This window comes from Phocoena phocoena, chromosome 18, assembly GCF_963924675.1.
Source record: "Phocoena phocoena chromosome 18, mPhoPho1.1, whole genome shotgun sequence".
In the NCBI taxonomy this organism is placed as follows: domain Eukaryota; kingdom Metazoa; phylum Chordata; class Mammalia; order Artiodactyla; family Phocoenidae; genus Phocoena; species Phocoena phocoena.
Window position 1 is genome coordinate 12,108,923 of NC_089236.1, and position 23,120 is coordinate 12,132,042.

Here is a 23,120-nt window from a genome sequence, read left to right on the forward strand (position 1 = left end):
CATTAGGCACTGGGGTACAAGGACAAATTGTGGTTCTTACAATCTATTGGGGAAACAGCAAAATAAATAGATTGTACAATTAGCTGCCTTAGCAGAGGTTTGCATAGGTGCTTTGTAAGCATACAACAGATGCAACTAATTCTGGCTTTAGGGGGATCCACATGGAATAGTAGCCAATTAAGAACTAGGGAAAGGACATTCCAGACAGAGGGAGCAGCACAGGCATCAAGGTATAAAGCAGATGATAGACACAGGAATCACATATATCATTGGTCTGGCTGCAGTACAGGGCGTAAGTAAGGACATAGCTGGAGAGGCAGGCACTGCATGTCAGACAGGACCTTGTAAAACACACTGAGCAGCTTTGCTGAGATCCTTTGGACAATGCAAAGTCACTGAAATTTTATACACTGAAATGTTCTTCACCTGTATTTCAGAGTGATTGCTCAGAGAGCAGAGAAGAAAAATGAGTATGGTGAGGACAAGACTAACAGCTATGCTGTTGAGATTATATCTCAAGTCTACATTTAAACCTGGGAGCTCTATTTTCAAATGAACAATAACAAGATAGAGTTGTCGAAAAAGGCAATGAAACAGCTGGATAGTCTAGAACCTATGTCATGAGGAATGGCTAATGTAACTTAATATTTTAGCTTAGGGGGTAAAAAAAGCCATGAGAAGACGGAGAGCTGTTTTCAAATCTTTGAAAAGCTGTCGTATAGAAAGAGTGTAGACTTCCTCTTCAGAGGATGGAACTAAAAGCAATGGGTTTTAAGGAAGTCTCAAAGAAAAAGAAGAAGGAACAGAAGTTTCAAGGAAGAAAAATAAGGAGTTGATGCTTTAACAAGCCTAAAAATTAGAATTGCCTTACAATCAAACAGAGCTGCCTCAGGTGCCTTATCTGGAAACCAAAGCATTATATTCAACAACTCTCAGATGCATCGCTAGAATTCTCTGTTTGTGGGAATAGAAGTTAAGTTTATTGTGTGTCTCAACAAGCTCTAGTCAGTCTTTCTGCCTGACTGTGAAGTATACAGTGCACTGTACAGGCATACCTTGCTTTATTGCACTTTGCAAATAAATCTGTAGAAATTTTTCTACAAATTCGAGGTTTTGTGGCAACCCAACACTGAGCAAGTCTATCTGCACCATTTTTCCAATAGCACTTGCCCACTTCATGTCTCTGTGTCACATTTTGGTAATTCTTGAAAAATGTTTCAAACTTTTTCATTATTATTATTATATAATCTGAGAAAAGATTCCTTTCAAAATATTACTGCTCATTGACAATGCACCTGGTCACCTCAGAGCTCCGATGGAGATAGACAACAATTGGTTTTCATATCTACTAACACAACCCCCATTCTGCAGCCTATGGATCAAGGAGTTATTTTGACTTTCAACTCTTACTGCTTAAGAAATGCATTTCGTAAGGCTATGGGCTGCCATAGTGATTCCTTTCATGGATTTCAGCAAAGTAAATGGAAAACCTTCCGGAAAGGATTCACCATTTAGATACCATTAAGAACATTCATGATTCATGGGAAGAGGTCAAAATATCAACATTAAGAGGAGTTTGGAAGAAGCTAATTCCAATCCTCATGCATGACTTTGACAGGTTCAAGACTTCAGTAAAGGAAGTAACTTCCATCTGATGGAAGTAATGAGAAAACTAGAATTAGAAGTGGAGCCTGAACATGTGACTGAATTGCTACAATCTCATGATAAAACTTTCACGGATAAGGAGTTGCTTCATGTAGATGAGCAAAGAGAAGTGGTTTCTTGAGATAGCATCTACACCTGGTGAAGACTGCTGAAATGACAACAAAGGATTTAGAATAGTACATAGATTTAGTTGATAACAGTGTCAGGGACTGAGAGGATTGAGTCCAATTTTGAAAGAGGTTTTACTGTGGGTAAAATGCTATCAAACACCATTGCATTCCACAGAGAAATCATTCGTGAAAGGCAGCGTCAATCCCTGTGGCAAACTTCACTGTGGCCGTATTTCAAGAAACTGTCACAGCCGCCCCACCTTCAGCACCCACCACCCTGATCGGTCAGCAGCCATCAACGTCGAGACAAGACCCTCCACCAGCAAAACGATTCTGACCTGCTGGAGGCTCAGATGACGGTTAGCATTTTTTTAGCAATAAAGTATTTTAAAATCAAGGTACGGATATTGTTTTTTAGACATAATGCTCTTGCACTACAGTATAGTGTAAACATAAATTTAATATGCACTGGAAACCAAAAAATGCCCGTGACTTGCTTTACTGTAATATTTGTTTTATAGTGGCGGTCTGGAATCAAACCTGCAATATCTCTGAGGTATGCCTGTATATCCTTTTTTTAATCTTTCATTTTTAAAAACTGAAATAAAATTGATGTATAATATTCTGTAAGTTACAGGCATATACTATAGAGATTGACAATTTTTAAAGGTTATACTCCGTTTATAGTTATTAAAAAATATTGGCTATATTGCTTGTATATTCTTAAAAAGCAATGTCTTATACACGGTGTAACTTAGAAGAATCCTGATATGTGGAAACTCAGTTTCAGTCAAAACAGTGAAGCCAGCAGAAATATAAACAGCAGGCTCAGCAAAAAGCTCTAGTTATCTACTAAAGAATCAATTATTTATGTATTCAGCATGGGAAGAACTGCAAATCATTCATTGACCTTTCCAGTCACCATAGTATCCACATGGTCAGAACCATTTTGACTATAAAGATTAACAATTCACTCTAGAGTGAAAATCCTTATTAACATTTATACAGGGAAACAGGATTAACATCTTCCTGGGAAGCTGTTAAAATAGGCTTTGATTGTATGTTCAGTGATCCTGTATAATCAAACTAGGAACTATTCCACCCAAATGATTTTTTCAGATAAACAAAGCTAAAGGAGGATGGCTAAGGCAAGTCCCTGTTGCAGAGAGAGGGGCTAGGGAGATTGGGAAAGAAACACAGGAAAATAATATTCACCGTTTACTGGAATTTAGAACCAATTATATGCCAAGCATTTCACTCAGCACTTTACTTACATTATACCTCTAAACCCTCACAAATCCCCTGCAAGATAACTACAGTACCACTGCTTCCCTTCTACAGAGGAAGAAAGAAATTGAGGCCCCAGAAGATTGAACGACAGTTAGGCACAAATGTGGTGTTCAAATCCAAATCTGCAGTGACTCCAGAGTCTGTGGTCTTTCATCGTATCACGGCCTCATAAGGGAGGTGGGTGGCATTTTGCTACACCTTGAAGGAGGCAGAACTGGAGTGTAAGAGAAACAATGTACTCCAAGTAGAGAACGTGGTCTGAGGAAAGGAATGTGGGTGTCAGTGCTGCAGGGCTTCCAGCCAAGCACCCAGAACCATAAAGTTTGAAGTGATTGTCCATTTCCTGGATAAGAGACTACCGTGAGCGATGCTATTTTGTCTCAATTTCCTGCTTACCTTCATTGGCACTAGAAGTCCAAGCCTCCCTTTATCCCCTATTGCCCTGACTCTCATTCTCAAGTTGTTCTATGCATCCCCTTGTCGGCTCCAATCCCCAGTGCTAGCTCCCTTCCTCTCAGTCCTTTCATTGAACCTCCGGAGACTCCAGATCAGTGATTAGCCGATTACCTTTATGGCAAAACCAGCCCTCAAGGTCCTCTACCTCCTCGCCTCATGTAGCTATGTCCTGACGACTCCGGCCCTCTTTCTGGCTCTTCTTCCCTTGACTATTGCTGTTGAAACTCTTCAGAGCTATATCTTAGACTATCTCTTCTTTTCACCCTGTGTATTCTCCCTGTTGCATTTCATTCATTCACATGGTAGCATTTACCATCTCTGTGCTAGTAAGTTCTAAATCCATATCTTCAATCCTGATCTTTTTTTTTTTTCCTGAGATTCATATATCCAATTGCTCTTTGGACACTTCCATTTGGATAATGCACACTGAAAATTGAATTTATATCCTAAACTTAAAACATATACCAAAATAAAGTTAGTGAACATTAGATATTTAAATGTCAAATATTAAGCCATGTAAGTACTAAAGAGATGTGATGAATGTTATGAAACACTGAGGTGAAGACAGTCTTTTAAACTATGACATAAGAAGCCATAAATAAAAGATAGGTCTGACAACATCAAAACAAACTCTATATACCAACATCATAAATAAAATGAAAAACCAAATGAAAAACTGGAAAATATGTGCAATGTCTTTCATAATTCACTGATCACTTTCCTGTCCTGTCATTTATAAGTATACACTTTCTAGCAATAGCAATGCTGGGTCTATCTTAGACTTCACCATGCATAACTATGAGGTAAAATGCCTTAAGTTTCATGACAGCAGAGGGATAACCACTTATTTGTCTGAATTCTAGCAATTACAAATCAAACTAAAAGAACAATTAAGGAAGCAAATATGCAAAATACACTCTTAATATGGGAAACTTATATCTCATTTTTACCTTTTTATTAAAGTTATATGTTTTCCTTTTCACCCTCCATATACAGAAACTTGGTACCTTTGTTACCCATAATTCCAACAGCTGTTTCCCTACCAAGCCAAACCAATCAAAAACCTAGAAAAGTGAATAACATAATTTACAGTAAGAGGAAACTCTTAGAACTTGGAAGTAAAAAAAACAAAAGTTACCTGAGACCTTTCGGCAAGGTATGTACAGCGCTCACGGCTGGTCTTGTGGTAATCCTAGGTGAAAGATACAGAAGTAGAATCCAACATCAGAGAAGATTTACAATACTAGCGAAACTACTGCTAAGTTAAGTTTATATCACTATGCTTTTTTAAAGTAATGTACAAAATAGTTTTGTAAGTATATTGTGAGAATTATATAGTAGGTTTGTAGATAACATACTAAAACTCACGGCCATTCCAAAGGGACGTCTTAGTATAGAATAAAAACAAACCTTTGACTCTTGTTCCAGTCTCAGTGCAGAGTATTTTACTTGATTTTCAAGACTCCTTTTTTCTTTCTCTAGTTGTTTAAGCAATGTATTTAAGGCTTCCTGAAAGTATAAACAGTAAATTTTTACATGTGATCACATTCTAAATAACAATAAATATGACCACCAATTTCTTCATTGACAAATTCCCTCTCCTCTGTATCAGTCTGTGATTTCAGAAGTCTTTAATATGTACCTTTTCAGTAATAGTAATAGTAATAATTACAATATTCATTGAACCCTAGCAATATGCCATGTGTTAAGTGCTTTCCATAGATTATTTCATTTAATTCTTATTATAGCCATGGAGATGGCTAATATATTTATTTCCATTTTATTGTTGAGAAAACTGCTAGAGGTTAAATAACTTGCCCAAAGGCACAGAGCTAATAAATGGCAGAGCTGGAATTAGAATCCAGGTAATCTGACTCCGAAGACAACACACACTAACAATTATTGTATGTGTATTCATAAGATTGTTACCAGGGTAACAAAAGCAGAGTGTTAGAACAGGCGATAAGGTTGATAATGAGGGGAATTGTGAAAATATTGTAGAGTAGGACAGTTCTGGAATCTAAGACATCAATCCATGACAAATACCCCTCATCACAAATAGCTGAAGCCAAGTAGAGAGGGTTAGCCAAGTGCCAGAGCAATAATGCACTACACTGATTTGGTTTAAAATTTTAATTCCTAAACTAATAACTGATCTTTTCCAGTAATTCCAATTACTTCCCATATTCTTACATATTAGATTTTAAAATCGCCAAGTCAAATTCTACACAACTCTTGTTGGTCATGATCTAGGTCACCGAATTTATTAAAAGACACATTCAAATAAAAATGGAAGCTGCCGATTTAAATCTCCACAGAGCAAACTGCAAGCTGTTTTAGAGCGCATACCCTTCTCCTGAAACACAGCTCATTTTTGAAAAAATTTGCTTATTCTCTCTTAGATACTTGTTAATAACTATTAGAAGTGTAAAAATTGTATTAATAGGAATAATTAGGTCAGCTGAAACAGGACAATTTCTAGTTTCTAAAAATAACAGCAGTGATAAAACAAAAATCCTTCGGAAGTGACAATTCTCCACTATGCATATGTGCATCCCTGTTAAAACATGATCAGTGATGTTTCTCGGGCAGGCATTATTTGTCTTCAAAAATTATGCACTGGCGTCCTGAATGGTTTTCAATCCCCCTCCCCCAAATACAAACTTGCTCCAGAAGAAAATCAATGAAAGCCCTGTAAATACAAGAGGATAAGCCGACTGAGTTCGCTATAAAAATCAAACCCTTATAAAATACACCAATGCTCAAGGATGACAGTTTTTGAAGGGACAATCAGGGAGTGATGGATATAGTTCAAAATTTTGCTGCATAGACCCTTTCTCCAAGGATTCCAAGCTTAGCCTTCCATAGTAATATGCTTCACTTACATCATTTGTTAAATACATTTTTAGAGATGTAAAATAGGATCTCATCATTTTTAATATTGAGTCAATGGGAAAATGCACTCCAAATTCTAAAAGGAATTAATTTACAAATAAACAACTGGAATAAAATTATTTTTATATTAATGAGATATGGTCCAAAACTGAATGAGATATGGTCCAAAACTCTAGAAGCTCATACAAGAAATGTAGATAGGAAAGACATAAATTCAAGAGCTGAAGCAAAGTATCTGAGCAATAAATAAGAGGCAAGGTAAGATCACTAGGGAAGGCCTTGGTTAGCAAAGGCTTGGTATATGCCAGTTTCGGGAGTCTACGCACTGGGAGCTATTGAAAGTTATTAAAGAAGTGACATGATGAAAGCAGAGGTTTAGGAATATTAATCGAGTGGCAGTTTCTATGACAAAAGGATGATTTCTGTTACTTGTTGGTGTGGATTTGCAGTTTTAACCTTTGAGGTTTAAGCATTTTTAATATGCTTTCTCTGTGTTAGAATATATCTTGCTGCTATTCTCATGCAGACTGGATTCCTTGTCTTGTCTCCTAATTTTACAATTCATTTATTTATTAAAAAATTTTCATCAAGCCCCTCCTGTGTGTCAGGCATTGTTGTAGGGATACCACAGTGAGAATTACAAACCTAGGTCCTATCCGCATGAAGCTCAGAGTCTAATAGGGTGCCTATTAAACCACCAACGTGGTTTACATTGGTGAATGTTACACGTAAGCTTGAGAAGAATCTGTATTCTGCTGTTGTTGGATGGAATATTCTATAACTGTCAATAGACTGAGTTGATTGATAGTGATGTTCAGCTCAGCTATATCTTCATTGATTTTTCTGCCTTCTTGATTTATCAGTTGCTGACAGGAGGTGTTACGTCTCCAACTTTAATAATGGATTTGCCTGTTCTTCCTCCAGTAGTTCATCACATTTACCATATAAGTGTTCCTATCAGTTTGTGTTTGCAGCAGCTTCTGGTCCAGGTTAAGCAGATCTCGGTGACTGTCTGGATTTGTCTATTCATACAGATTTTGGGGTGGGAACTTTTCCTGCAAATTCAGATTTCTAAGGAGTCAAGAAGAGTCATTGATTTTCAGGTTATCCACCTTTTTTTATTATGACATGATTGACGACGCCCAAGCACTATACATATTGGAGCTGAAACCAGAAGTCACAAACTTCTTGAACCTCTTTTCTAATTGGAATGGAAAGAGTGCATTCTCCAAATCAGTGGCTGCATACCCTTATGTTGAAGACTTGTTAGTCTGCTCTAGCAGTGATACCACATCTGGCAAAACAGTTGGTGCTACTAATTGGTTAAGTCTGCAGTAGCCTACAGTCTTTCTCCAAGATACACCTAGTTTATACAGGGGTCAGACTGGCAAATTAAACAGAGCTATGTTAGGCCCTCTTCCTTGGGATAACAAATTGTTCTTGTTTTACAATTTTGGCCCTGGGTGGGGAAGGCACCCCACCACATTTCCATTAGGTTTTCTGCACCATGATAGCTTTTACTTCAGAGATGAGGGCCCAATGGGGGGTTAACTTCAACTGCCAAGTATGTCTACTTCAATTACTTAGGGACTGGAAAAATTATCACTGTGGGAGTAGGGGAGTCCGTGGGCACATTGGGTCCAGTGTGATTTGAACTTCAAGCACAGATTGCCATTCTGGGGATCAATGTCAACTCAGACCTCGAAATGTCTGGTTATTTCCTTTCCCACAGTGTACAGTCACCTGTAAAAGTGGTCAGAGGTCTCTTCAGGGGAAGACTGGAGATATTGTCATGATATGTACTTGGACTGATGTTGTGGGGTCTTTCCTTTTAGGAACCCAGCCACTTCTTTGGTCTATGATTTCTGGATCTGAAAATTGGTTCAGGTCTGGGAAATGAGCAAACAACTATGTCTTCTATTGGGTTAACTGTCCTCAGCCTCTCCTCCTCCATTCTTAATTTTTTTTAATTATAGCTGTTGAACAGCACCATCATGAATTGGCTTGGCAGCCAGGATTGGAGGTGGGGCAGCTCCTGAGGCGGGGGGGAACTGGTTGCCTTGCTGCAGAGAGGCGTGTCGAGCAGCTTCCAGGACAGTGAGTGCTCTAGCCCTTACTAAAGCTAGAGGTGGGCCACCTCTGCCCATCCAGAGGGTCCAGGTGGAGTTGTAGAGCTGACATCATCACGAGCATCCATCCAGCTGTCCTGTCACAGTTTTAGGATCCCTGGTTATCCCCATCAGGGCCCTGCCCTTCACATAACAGGCCTGCTTGGACTGGGTATTCAAATGCCTCTGGAGCTCTGCAACCCTCACAATCGGGTCTTCAGCCTCGCTGTTCTATTGTGGCTGCACTTTCACTACTGGTATAGACGGCCTCTTTAGAAGCTACCACAAAGGCTCTCTGCTTTTCACTCTTAGATATTAAGTGCTTGCTAACTATTCTCAGCCTCTCATTATCCTTATGAAGGATGACAATACAATTTGGCAATAATCCCATATTTTCCAAATGCCTGCATCATGGCTTCTTCCACAGTATTTCCCTACATGAGAACATTTTCCAAGGTCACCATCAGTGAAATCTTTAGCAACTCAACAGCCACACTGAGCCAGGATCTACTGGTGCCACATCTACTAATCAGGACAGCCCCTACTGCCTGCTACATAGTGAGCCAGTGCCAAATCCCATCTAACCTCCTGTTTTCCCATATCACTCCCAGTACCTCTAGTTGTAGATGTGGTCTTCTGAGAAGCAGATAACAAGATGGGGTTAAATGTGAAAAGATTCTATTATTAGAAATGTCTGTGTGAAAGGAAACAGGGAAGGAACAGGAGAGGGCTGGGAAAGTAGTCAACTGTAATGCAAGTCTGACCCCCAGTGAAGGGGAGAGGGAGAGAAGGTCCTGGAAGTGGAAGCATCCCAGGCTGGCATGCAGCCTAAGGAAAGTCTGGCAAAGCCAGCAGGGAATCCTTAAGCCAAAGTCACTGACAGTGGGGTCCCATGTTTCCTAGGAATAGGTCTGCCTTGGTATCCCCACTGCACCTGATCATGGGCCTGGAACAGCCTGTGGGAGGTGTGGTCTTGATGAAAAGCAGTGATGGATTTCGAGCCCAACACCAAGGGTCCCCAGTCAGTTAACCTTCCTGTCCTGGGAAGTCTGTGAGGTGCATTCTCTGAGTGGACAGACCGACTGCTTTTCTTAAGGGCATTTCAGTTTTTCAAATGAAGAATCCTCCAATCTCCTACTCTTTGAGGGTTAATCCTAGCTGCTGGTTTTCTGGGAGTAGGGCAAGGTGGGGAGAGCTGAGAGTTCCATTATCCAAATCACATATTTTCATTTAATTATATCATTTTAGACCTGTATCTCACTCTCACCCTCATCTGTGCCTGAAGGCCCAAAGTCCAAAGCTACTGCAGCTTAATTTTTTTCCAGAAAATAGACAACTGACTGAAGGAGAGTATCCTGGCACATGGGGTGGCAGAGGGGTCCCAGTAACTAACTGCTCCATGTACGTACATATGTTCAATTAATCTCTCAGTTTCCAGCTCCATCCTCACCTCCACCTTCTTCAGCACCTGGTGCTGCCAAGTTCTAAGGCACTAAGTGGGTCTGAAGAGTGACTGCTCTAATTTCATTGATATTCCTCTCGGCAGGCACTTTGCTGTTTCTTCCTCAACTCTAAGTCAATGACTATTCCTCCAACTGAGGGTCTTCCAAAATTTGTTAATACATTTGTCCAAACGCACAGAATGTACAACATCAAAAGTAAACCCTAGGGTAAACTATGGACTTCGGGTGATTATGATGGGTCAATTTAGGTTCATTTTGATGAGTGATGTTGATAAGGGGAACAGCCATGCATGTGTGGGGTAGAGGGTATACGGGAAATCTCCATACCTTCCTCTCAATTTTGTTGTGAACCCAAAACTGCTCTAAAAAATAAAGTGTTATGTAAGTAAATAATTTTAAAAATTGCCTAGAGAGAAAATGAGAACACATTTTGGATTTTGCAGAACTACATTAGTCATTAAGTACCTTGGACCATTAAAAGCAATACATTTGTGATTCCAATTATAAAATTATTATACACATCAGAAATCCTTTAAAAATTATAAAACCATACTGTAATAACCTTAAGGTTCATTCTAGAGTTTGATTCTTTATTTTACTTACTTCAAAATAAACTAGTATTTAAAAACGATTTTATCATAGGCACATAGTCTCTCATCCCATCACTTCCAGTTCATTAGAAGACCCACAACTTAAAGTTCTTGGTCTTCCCAAGGAGCTGGTTTTATCTGATTATATAATCAGTCATCATGTACTAGAAAACTGCAGCCTAAAATGATATCCTAGAGCTACAGCTAAATTGAAGACACCACTAGAAACTACCCACCCCACCCCAAATCACGCACACACAAAATTAATTCTTACTATCATGGAAAAGCTGTTCTGTTTTGTTTTTGAAACTAAACAGATCTTAGCATTCCAAACAGTATCATACTTCACCTATATTCATGTCTTAATTTGCTTGTAAAAAGTCACCTTCCAACAGGAGATTGAAACAACAGGGAAAGAATAAGAAATTTCAGGATACTATTCACATACCTGAAATCAAATATACTTAGATTTTTTTTAAGTCCCTTTCATCTATACCAAGTGGAAAAGAAGCTCTATTAGCCACTTATTCTTTTTAAAACAATCGCAATTACTATACTGAGGAGCACATAAAAACTACAAGCTTAAAAAATCACTCTATTGAATGCTTACAAGAGAAAAACCTGAGAATACAATTAATCACAACTCCTAGATATGCTGTACCTCTTAGTGAAAGCAATTGCAACAATGAATGAGCACGGCGTTCTGCATGCTTAAGTGACAAGCGCCCCCTGGTGGACAACATTGTTATTAGATTTATAAATAAAATCTGTAACTTTTCTCTGATTTGAGGCTACACCTGTCTCCAAATTAACCATTCTGATCTTTGGGGAGAACACGAATCTGGTGATGCCTATAACATAATATCTCATATTGATTCTACAGACTTAGTTTTTAGCTAATTGAACCTTTCTTTAAATGCCTTAAGATATTTATAAGGACGTAGTAAGGATTTGAATTTCGGCAAATTGGCTTTCTAGCAATTGATTCTCTACAAATTGACCAAGAGTCCTGCAGAGAACATTTGAGGTGAGACTAAATATCTTCCCTCCCTTGTGCCTCCCCCAACCAGGCCGTCTTGTTGGCTTTAGGAGCGGGATCTCCTGTGCTCTAACCATCTGATTGACAGAGCATGTGTGCTGGTAAGAGGTTTCCTTGAAGGGTCCAAGTTGTCTGGATGTAGTGGAAAACAAAGGAGAGTACACTGATGGAAAAATTAGAAGCAGAGAGAAATAGGGGTGCTATGGTCTGAATGTTTGTGCCCCCCCCCAAATTCACATATTAAAATCCCAACGCCTGATGTGATGGTATCATGGGAGATGCTTAGATTATGAGGTTTGAGCCCTCATGAATGGGATTAATGTTCTTATAAAATAGATCCCCCAGAGCTCCCTTACCCTTTCCACCATGTGAAGACACAGCAAGAAGGCGTTGTCTATGAACCAGAAAGCGAGCCGTTACAAAGCACTGAATCTGCTGGTGTCTTAATCCCGGACTTCTCAGCCTCCAGAACTGTGACAAATAAATTTCTGTTGCTTATAAACCACCCAGTCTGTAGTATTTTTTTTTAACAGCCCAAACAGACTGAGATAAGGTGTCATTGATTTTGATTCCAGATGAGTCAAGGACCAAGACTCCCGCTGTCACAGAGTTGACCACAGGGAAATGGTGGAAGTTGGTGATAAAGACTTTATAGTAACTCTTGTCGCAAGACATGCTGTCTTGCACATCTTTCTCTGAGGAATATAAATTCCTTAAATTGGTTTGTTTCTTTTTCCCAGATTGTGCTCTGTAATAGAACCTATTGAAATGCCTGCTAAAAAGACCAATGTTCAGGACTTACCCTAGACCTACGAAATGAGGACCTCTGGGAGTAATGCCCAGAATGTATACTTTCAATAAATTATCCATGTGATTCTTATAGAGTTTGAAAATTAAAGAACCACTACTCGAAAGACTGACCAGCAGCTAAGGATGCAGCATTGCTGGGCAGTAAAGGGAAGTTGGGAAGTAGAGGAGCCAACCCACTTTCCTGTTTGTGGCACAGTATCAGAGGTACTAAGCTTGACTTGGCCTGAACAAGCTAATCTAGGAAACAAGACATGCACTGCCAAATGTTAGTAGTGACAGTAAAGCACTGAAAGATTACTCAATTTCTTGCTGGGGAACCCTCTGCAGGGCTGCACGGTGCGAGCCATCAAGCTCTGATAAAGAGTGCAGTGCATCCTTAGCTCTGTAACCTAACTACCTAACTAGAGATTAATGAAGAGGCCTGGAGGGCCAGGTCAGAGCCTGAGAAATAGCTATTGCTCATCAGAGGTGAAACAGCCGGATTAGCCTTAACTTTTAGTTATTTGGTATGCTTAAAACAGATTCTAGCCTTCCAGAAAGGCCACAGATCTTTGCAGGACACACCTGGAAATTCCTGATACATTAGGGAGCCTCTACATTCTTTTTCTGGTGGACACAAACAGAAGGGGCTAGAAAATGTACACCCAGCTAGCCCAAGGGAAGTAAAGGTTCTGTGCCTTTTATTAGAAGCTTTAACTCCCTGCAGAAGCCCCTGCTTTCTGGGCAGGTACAAAGAACCACAAAATTCTGTGAGAGCTTTAAGAAGGTACCAGAAGATTCACAACTGTGTAACAGCAGAGCTAAATAAGTCAAACAGATTGCACATCTCTGGGCCTTACCCTTGCCCTTATTCCTTCCAAATAGATTAAGGTTAATCTCACAACAGACTTGTTTCAATGAAATTTTACTTCTCCTTTATCAAGGGAAGGAAGGAAGAGAACTAACACGCTGCTCACTCTGTCAGCCACTGTGCTTTTGGTTTGACATATCTCTAGTAGTCTGCATGACAACCTTGCAAGAGAGTTTAACTAACTCTATTTTACAGATGAGGAAATTAAGCCTCAGAGAGATGAACTAACTTCCTTAGTGTCCCATAGTTTGAATTTGAACCAGAACAGTTTAATTCCAGAAGCCATGTTTCCATGGCTTACACTCACTCCATTTTCTCACCCCTACTTTCCTCTGCACCACTTTTTTCCCCCAATATCCTCTCTTCTGGTTAGCACTTGCTTACATCCTTCGCCTCTGAATAATTTGCCCAAACTATGGCCCATGCGCTCTATCCTACCCTGCACCAGAAGTTTCCTGGAGAACATCCTCTGCTGATCATTCACAAGCCTTCTCCTCCCTCGGCTTCTGGGATGCCACTCTTGCCCACTTCTCCCCCTCATCCTTTTTCAATATTTTTCCTTCTCATTGATCTTCACTGAATTACCTTAAATGTTAGTATTTCCCAGCGTTCAATCCTCAATCCTATTTGTCAGACTATATATTTTTGCCTGAGCAATCTTTAAACTTTCATGACTTCAAGTGACACTGATGACTCCATGGTCTCTATTTCCAGAGAGACAACGTTCTGCAGTCTAAAACTATTTCCAGTTGCTGACTGACCACTGGTATCTGTGTAATACACACAAACCTAAGTCATTTCCTATTATCCCCACTAGTTCTGATTTCTAGAGCCCTGCTCATTTTAACCCAAAGTTATTCAAGCTTAACCATCCTCAAATCCTCTCCCACTCTCACCCGAGTATCTAGATACTTATAAAATCCACATTCCTCAACATCTCTTCAGTCTGTCACCTCTGCTCCATCCCCATATACTACTGTCCAAGCTGAAAAACACCTTCCCTTACTTAGATTATTACAAGAGCATCCTAACTGGTTTTCCTGCTTCAAGTCTCACCCATCCCTGGGGGATCCTGGGGGGTGGGGTAGGAGATGACTTTAAAACTGTATGCAAAATACTTCAGTAGCTTCCCATCACATATAAAAAGTTCACACTCCCTAACATGGATACAAAATCCTTTATTATGTAGTCCTTGCATGTATTTCCAAGCTCATCTCCCATCACCTCTCTTATTTACTCCTGACATACTGAGCTAACTGTAGACCTGGGGTGTCTTTAGATAGATCGATCCAGAGTGACGTTATCTTTATTTGAAAATTTGAATATGTGCATATCTCATGATCTAAAAACTCCGCTATAAGTGTGCTAGAGCAGCGGTTCTCAAACTTTGGTGTGTATTCGAGTTAGCTGGAGAACTAATAAAGACTGCAGAGGTAGCAAGCTGGATAAAGAATGGGGTTGAACTTTATATTTTTATGAAGTTCTCCAGGTGATTCTGTTACTATGGAAGTTTGAGGACCACTGCCCTAAAGCAAGAGCCAGCAAATTACAGCCTGGACACCAAATCTGGCTGTGGCCTGTTTTTGTAAAGGAAGATGTGTTAGTACACAGCAGTGAAAATGTGTAGTTGCAAGGGAGATGGGGTGACCTATAAAGCTGAAAATATTTTCTCTCTAGCCTTTGCAGAAAAGTTAGCAAAGTCCAGAGGAACACTCCGTACTCAGAGACGTTTATAAGGATGTTCACCTTGGCAATGTTTGTCATAGTGAGATTTTGAAAAGTCTTCAATGTAGTGAAATAGAGGAATACATAAATTAGGATATATACATCTAATGGAATACTATACAGCAGATAAAATTTACTAGATCTTTATGTATTAACATGGATAGAATAAAAAAAAAGAATGCCACATACAGCATGATTTTTTTACACGAATGTTTAGACACAATATATGTAGAAAGGTATTTTATTATTTGTGTGTGTGTGTGGTATGCGGGCCTCTCACTGTTGTGGCCTCTCCCGTTGCGGAGCACAGGCTCCAGATGCGCAGGCTCAGCGGCCATGGCTCACAGGCCCAGCCGCTCCGCGGCATGTGGGATCTTCCCAGACCAGGGCACGAACCTGCGTCCCCTGCATCGGCAGGTGGACTCTCAACCACTGCGCCACCAGGGAAGCCCTAGAAAGGTATTTTAAAATAAACTGGAATGGCATATACTAAATCCAAGATCATCTTGCCTCGACTCTATAAAGTATTTTCATTAAAAAAGCTGAGGTCAAAAAGTGACAAAGATCCAAAGATTTGCAAATACTACAATATATTTTTTGCCATATTGTCCTCTGTGGGTTTTGTTGTATTTGAAATTGAAACCAGAAATACCCTAAACTATTGAACTATAGGGGAAAGTAATTGAACATTAATAATCCAATGCAATGGAATATAATGTAGCCCTTAAAAATGTACATGAAGAAAACGTAAGAAATAATTGATTTAATTGTCCATGGTGAACATACCAATAGAATACAAAATTGTCCATGAAGTAAGGTTACAATTACATATTTTTTAAAAAGTGCAGTCCTTTTTTTTATTCCTTTTTTCCCCTTTTGGTTGTCTTATCTATTGAGTTGTTCCTTTTAATCAATATATATACATACCAAAAATTACTAAGAAGACAACAGTAGATGTGTTTAACTTAATATTTTTCTTCTCTTTTATTTTCCAAATAATATTAAATAAACACATATTACCTTAAAATGAAATGTGGTGATAGAGCTTGTGCGTGGCAGATGGAACTGACTGCACATCCAATGTCCATCTTCCCCTTCGTCCTACTATGCTCAGTTAAAACACTACAAATCTCAGCCTTCCTTGCAAACATGGGTGGCCAGGTGATAAAGTTCTAACCAATGAGATGTACAGGGAAACTGCTGGGTGCAGCTCGTTAAGAGGAAGCTGACTTGACTAGCTTTCACCTTTCCCTTTTCCCTTCTCCTACTTCTTTCCTTGAATGAGACTGTGAAGCAAGTGAGAAGCCATCTTGTGAGCATGGGGACAAAGCCACTCATTAAAGGACAGCAGAGTGGAAAGTCAGGAGGAGTCTGGACTCCTGAAGGCATTATAGAGCCACTGCACCAACCCTGGACTGCATACCTTCCACCTTTCCTATTACATGAGGAAAAGCTCCAAAATACCTTACTTGTTTAAGCCTTTCTCCTATATGCAGCCAAACATAACCCTTAACTGAGACATCTTGCTAAAATTAAAGTTTAACAAATTATACCACTGTAAGGCACTTTAAAGTTTATCTAAGCATACTGCCTTCAGATGAGAAAAGCAATCTTCAGAAAGGTTGAAGGCTTGAAGCCCATCTGTATCCAAACAAGGACTAGAACCCCACTCTCACTTAAGTAAATACTTTTTCTAAAATATTAAAATCAAGTCCACTTTAGTGGTCCAGGTTGAAAATAATTTATTGGATGTTTCATATTTCTTTTTCTAATGATAACATTTAAAGAAATTAGACATGCACAGGTCAAAAACCAGTGCTCATAAGCAAAGCTGCACTTTGAAGTTACTCAAAATCAGTATTCAAACTAACTGACATCAGTTTCTTAAGTATGTGGGTTCAGGTTTCTCCTAAAGACTAAGCAAATCTACAACAAGGATAGAGAGTCAGTAAATTTACAAATGGTGTTTGAAGTCATACTCTGTCCCACAAAACAACTAATTTAGGCCCTTTTCTCTGATTATCAACCTAACAGAAAACCAAAAATATTTGTATTACACAAAGGGTACATGTCTGAATCTCACAAATATTGTTTCTGATATAAAGAATAAGACTCTTTTGTCCTCAGAAAAGAGAGATTTCTTTCCTATACTGGATATAGGATTTTTGGATCCCTAATGCTTTTTGCTCAGTAGTTGGCTACTTCCATCACCAACTCCCTGGTTAGATTCCTAATCCCTGCTCTTCAGACAAACGCCCTCTGGATTCCACTGTGTAAGAAAACCCAGGTACTCAGGGCATCTGCCCAGAGAATAGAGAGGACCAGCTCCTTAAGAGCCTGAACTTTCATTCTCTCTCCTTTCTGCTTAGTATGTGGCCCCACTCTTGGTTCTTCTAACATTTCTTTTGTTCTTTACTGAAGAGAAATATAATTTTCTGCCTTCAGATCTAAACCTCTTAGAGAAAGACATTTTCTTCAAGAATAAGACAAATTCATCAAGGGAAATAAGTATTTTTATGAACACGAATAAATTACAGAGTCTGAGGCAGCAATGAGAAAACTGATTAAATGCTTTTTAGATATACTACAGAGTCTTCTCCCATGTCACACCAGCACTTGTTGCTACCCTCCAGGAGGCTAGATACCCCGTTTCTTGAGCTATGACTGGGGGTAGGCTGTCAAGAAGCAGGAAGCCAGAATATATTATATTCTGTAGGTAGAACTTGATATTTTATATTCTGTAGGTAGTAATAAAATTCTACCTACAGTTAAGAAACACTAAGCTTAAAAGAGCCCTTGCAGCAATTTCTAACTACCACAAGATGGAGCTATGACTCCATGGCAGAGGAAAAAACTTCACCACTTTTCCAACAACAAAAAAACGTTATTTTCCTGACTTTCCAACACACAGACATAAGGGTATTTCTGGGTTGTAAATAACAGAGAGGTCTGCAAAAAAGTTAATTTCTCCCTCAATTCATTAACAAACATACAAGATTTTTCTATGTCTTTCACTAAAGGTTTGCAGTTATTCAAAGAGCGCTCTCCATAAATGCCCAGGGCTTCTGTGAATACAGCAGGCAGCTTAGTGCTCTACCTACAGCTACTGAGAAACACATTATTTCTGATCAGCAGTATCAAAGGGCTGCTGGTATAGCAGAGTTAAATGGCAGAGGTTTAAGAGGGAGAGACTCTGACTCCACATTTCCAGACTGTGTGAAACTGAGTAAATCATTCAATCTCTTTAAGCTTAGAATCACATGTATTAAAATAACAATATAAAATTGTATGTCATGGGGTTTGTTGCAAGACTGAAATAATGTATATAAGTTAATTTGCATATTACATATGTTAATTTAGGACAAGTTATTATAATTATTAGTGTAATATTAAGTCCTGCCAATTGGCTGAGTATTATATTTTCATTTTCATGCAAAGTACCCTTGGTTTATTTACGAGATTTCCATGTTTTTCTGAGTATTCTTGAAATAAAAATTCAGCAAGAGTTCAACATAAGTCATGCTTTGGGCCTCCTCTACATTAAAAAAATATATTAACAAATATTTGAATGAATGAAAAACAAACGAATACTCTTTGTAAAGTAGAAAACATAAATTCATTTATCGGAGATTTAAATTACCTCTCAAAAGAAGAAAGATGTCACTAGGGCAACCAAAAGAAAAAGTAGGTGAAGCAGCCCAGTGCGGTTACAGGGTAATTTATGGGTTCTAGGAACTAGAATGGAACTGTTCTAGATGGGTATGAGAGAGGTATTTCTGAGTTAAACAGGCTCTTTCAGGTTGTAAGGAATACACTCAGGTTTCCCCCCAGCCTGACCACTGAGATCCTTTCACTTCCATTTTGTTTGTACCTGCAACAGAATCCCTGCCCAGCTTTTTACAGGAGAGACCAAGCTGAAGGCCTTGTTTATAGGATTCTTTACATCACAGGAAAGCTCCACTGAATAAGATATTTTATTTGGACCTTGTCACAGTCTTTAAACTTTTGTTTGAAATCTGTCTGGGGAAAAGTACACATAATTTCCTTCAATTATTCCTTTTGTTTCAACATCTTTTACTCACCACTGGCATCCATTCATAGACACGAATAGGAGACAGTCTGTCTACAATAAAGCAAATATGAGCAACTGATGTTTTATCAATTTTAACTCCACTTATAAAACATATATATAGGCGCTTCTGTACCTGAAGGATTTCCACAGATTTTTTCCATTTTCTCTTTGAGAGAAACAATCTGCTTTTCTAGTTGGTCATTCAATTCAAGTTGTGTCTCATAACGGGTTTTCCATTCACCACCTGAGTGAAAAGGTGGGGACGGTCAAGCTCACCTCACCACCTCTCATTTATTCATTAAAACAACATTAATTAGCTCCATTACTATACTGGACTTTATTAGTAACACAGGTGTACTGGAGGGAACTCATGTCTAAGCGTGCGTTCTCCGTTACACAGGATCTGTGCAGACACCAGACTTACCTATTCCCACCCAGCCGGCCTCACTGTCACCATTGTGACCCCTGGTCTTCTTACTCGCCACTCCCTTTTCTCTTTAGTTCCTTGTGTATCCTTATAAGGAATTCTATTAGAGGAAATATCAGGAACATGTTTCTTTCCTTGGAACTTGAAATATCCATATATTACAGCCTAAGGAGCACTAGCTTCCCATACAATGTCATATTCATTTTTTTCCTTTGCAAAAGAATTCTGAAGTCCGTTCAACAACTACCAATTATGTGTTTGCTGTGTTAAAAGCACACAATACCTTACATATATAAACTAATTTAATCCTCATTTACAAAAACTTACCCATTTTACAGATGAGGAAAACAAGGTTCAGAGATGTCAAATAACAGTATTAAGATGACAAAGTAATAAATGGGGAACTGGGGTTTCAACCAGTTTGTTCTGACTTGAAAGTGTGTCCTCTTATCCGCTGTGCTATGGTAACACTCTTTACCTTCGGCTACCTATTCAGGTATCTTCTCTTATCTGTAAGCAGTTTTCTTTCACTAAATCCCTTTGGCTACTGAGGCCAAAACATTTGTCTTCTTGCTCTGGGAGGACGAGGAGGATGCAGCCTAGAATTAAAACCTCCTTTTCGGCTCCAAGGTCCAAAGCTAATTTTTTTTTTTTTTTTGAGTCTTTAAAGTCACACTTTGTAGAGAGAAAAAATGGTGTTTCTAAACTTTAAATGCTCTTTGCATATATGGGGCAACTTCTACTACATAATGGCTGATGGAGGAGTCTAAGCAGAAAGACGTACTAGCTCACACCACTGCCAACCTCCGCAACCTTAACACAACCCTGCCCTCACTCTCATTTCTAATCAGATGTGGTCTACCAAAGAGGGGCAGGAACGCCCTTCCAAACCGAAGTCCAAAGTCATTAATCCAAATGCTTAACAAGTGGATGGAGACCCACAAAACTGGAGATTGATAAAATTTTTGCTTTCTTTTCACATACCAGCATTGCCCCCCACCCACAAATTTGGTCAGCTTCCTGCTGTCAACTGTTTTCTTTTTCTGAAAAAGGACCACACTGAGTTTGACTTCCCCTGCCACACTTTGTTCTGTGATAAGCCAGAAGTACTGATTTCATACTGAGGTTTGTAATTTTTACAAAATTTTTGAAAAATAGTTTTTCATCTGTCTTTAAAATGCAATAATGTTTAAATTATGCTTTCAACTGGGAATAAGATTAGCAATTCAAAATAGCAATTTCTGGAATAATCCTGACACTAAGGAATGTTCAGAGCCATCTAAAACCAGCCCAGGTAAGAGATGTGGTGCTCTCATTAGATGGTCACAATAAATGTGACCCTAAAAAAGATGATCCTTGACCTTGAGCACCACAGCAGCCAACCTATCAAGGCCTAAGATGTACTTAATTATCAAAATACAGATTGTGAGGATAAAAATTTAGCAGAAACATTTGTGTCTCTTGGGAGAAAAAATACTCTGAGCAGTAACTCCATGAAACCACTGCTTTTGCAGTAATTCTAAAAACAAACAAAAAACAAGCACTGTACCTTTGAAGGGAAAAATTAAATTGCTCTGCAGTCTCAAAGAGGGATCTTGGCTAGAATCACTACAATGAAAAACAAAATCAAACCAAAAATTGAAAAATTCTAGAAATATGCTTCATGGTCAAAATTGACCTTAAAAGAGGAAGTTCATAAAGCGAGAGAATATTAGGTGGAGGCTTATCTTTCAGATATGGACATTTTTTTCCCCAAAGAGAGATAGCACGTTAACAAAAACAAAACAAACAAAGCCCAACCAAACAACGCCAAATAATAATTTTTAAATTGTTAAGAAGAACACAGTTGAACTGATTGAAACTTGACCCTACATGGACATTCATGTTTGTGTTGTTCACTATATTTATGATTACAGTGATGGAGTTATATTAACTTGAAAAGACTTTGTAAAATAAGAAAATGTTAACAAGGAAAGGAAAGGGCCTACTATGTGGCACTGTACGAGGCACTAGGGATTCAAAAATAAAATAGACACAATCCCTGCCGTCAATCAGCAGTAGGAGAAGTTGGGAGGGGCAGAGAGTACAGAAACATAGCCAGAACATTTAAGAAATTTTTGGTTAATTGGTTGTAATGGTACACAAAGAAAGATATCCAATCTGGAAGGTGGCAGAAGGGAATCAGAAATGGGGAGGTCAAGATTGAAGAGGGACAGAAAATGCTTCTTGGGGGGAATGACACCTGTTCTAAGTCAGAGAGGGTAAAAAAGAATATTCAAACAGCAAGAACTGCATGAACAAAAATGCCAACATGTACAAAAAGGGGGCACGGTGCAAAGACTATCTCTTTGAGTAAAGTTGCCCCCCAGCAAATTTTCAGAAGACTCCATGAGGAAAAACATCCCCAAAGTAGGACTAGTGGGTTTAAGCCATGTCTCCACCAGTTTATTTCTGTGATCCTGAGCAAGTTACATTTCCTGTGCCTCAATTTCTCAACTGTAAAATAAGGATACTTAAAGTTCCTACACTATAGGATATTGACAGGATTAATTAAAACATGTGAAGGCTTAAAGCAGTGCAGGGCACACAGAAATTGCTATAAAACTTAGTTGTTTTTGTTATTATCATTTTTATCATCATAAGAAATTTACTGCAAAATTTTTTCCCCAAAGGGTAGTACTACACTGCTATCAGTAATGTATAAAGTTCCTATTTCACTTATAAAAAAAATCTCTACTTCTTTTATAGGCAACAAATTTCTTTGACTTAAAAACAAGTTGGATATTTTCCCATATTCACGAGTTGCCTCTGTGTCCTACTCATATTTATCTACTGGGAACTTAGTGTTTTCTAACTGAATTGCAGAGGACATAGATGTGGTGAAAATATAGACCTTTTGTCCATCATTTTGGCTACCAATGTCTTTCCCAGATTACTGTTTGACTTCTCATATTGGTCTTTTTTCCTTTAAATCAAGGGAAGCTATTTTCACAAGGGAAGTCAAACCTAAACATGTTTTCCTCAGTGATTTATTGCTCTTTAAGAAAGGCCTTCTTTATCCATAAACAAATATATATTCATCTATATTTTCTTGGTTCATTTTAAAATATTTAAATCTTTAAATTTTAAATATTTAATAATTTTAAATATTAAATCCATCTGGAAGGTTTTATTTTATTTTAGAGTAATTTTTATTTATTTGGCTGCCCCGGGTCATAGTTGCGGCATGCGAACTCTTAGCTGTGGCATGTGGGCTCTGGTTCCCTGACCAGGGATGGAACCCGGGCCCCCTGCATTAGGAGCACAGAGTCTTAGCCACTGGACCACCAGGGAAGTCCCCTCAGAAATTTTGAGAATTAAGTATAGAGTGAAGATCTAAAGGGATTATTTTTCTAAATACTATACCAATTTTCCAAATGGAATTTATTGAATAATTCACCACTTTAAAAGAAGCTCATGTTTCTTTCTTTTTTTTTGGCAGTGCCATGCAGCATGCGGAATCCTAGTTCCCTGACCAGGGATCAAACCCATGTCCCCTGCATTGGAAGCACGCAGTCTCAACCACTGGATGGCTAGGGAAGTCCCTCTTTTAGCTCTTTTAAAGCTCTGTGTGGTGACAC

General features: G+C 38.8%; 1 protein-coding gene across 1 annotated transcript in view; it reads right to left on the reverse strand.

Moving 5' to 3' along the window:
- CCDC169 (coiled-coil domain containing 169) overlaps nt 1-23,120 on the reverse strand; it is a 42,964-nt gene that overhangs the window by 5,055 nt on the left and 14,789 nt on the right. The window contains exons 4-7 of the mRNA XM_065895911.1: nt 19,207-19,317; nt 19,084-19,124; nt 4,932-5,030; nt 4,660-4,713 (exon numbers count right to left, since the gene is read on the reverse strand). Coding sequence (XP_065751983.1) covers nt 4,660-4,713; nt 4,932-5,030; nt 19,084-19,124; nt 19,207-19,317 — 305 coding nt within the window. The remainder of the gene's footprint in view (nt 1-4,659; nt 4,714-4,931; nt 5,031-19,083; nt 19,125-19,206; nt 19,318-23,120) is intronic.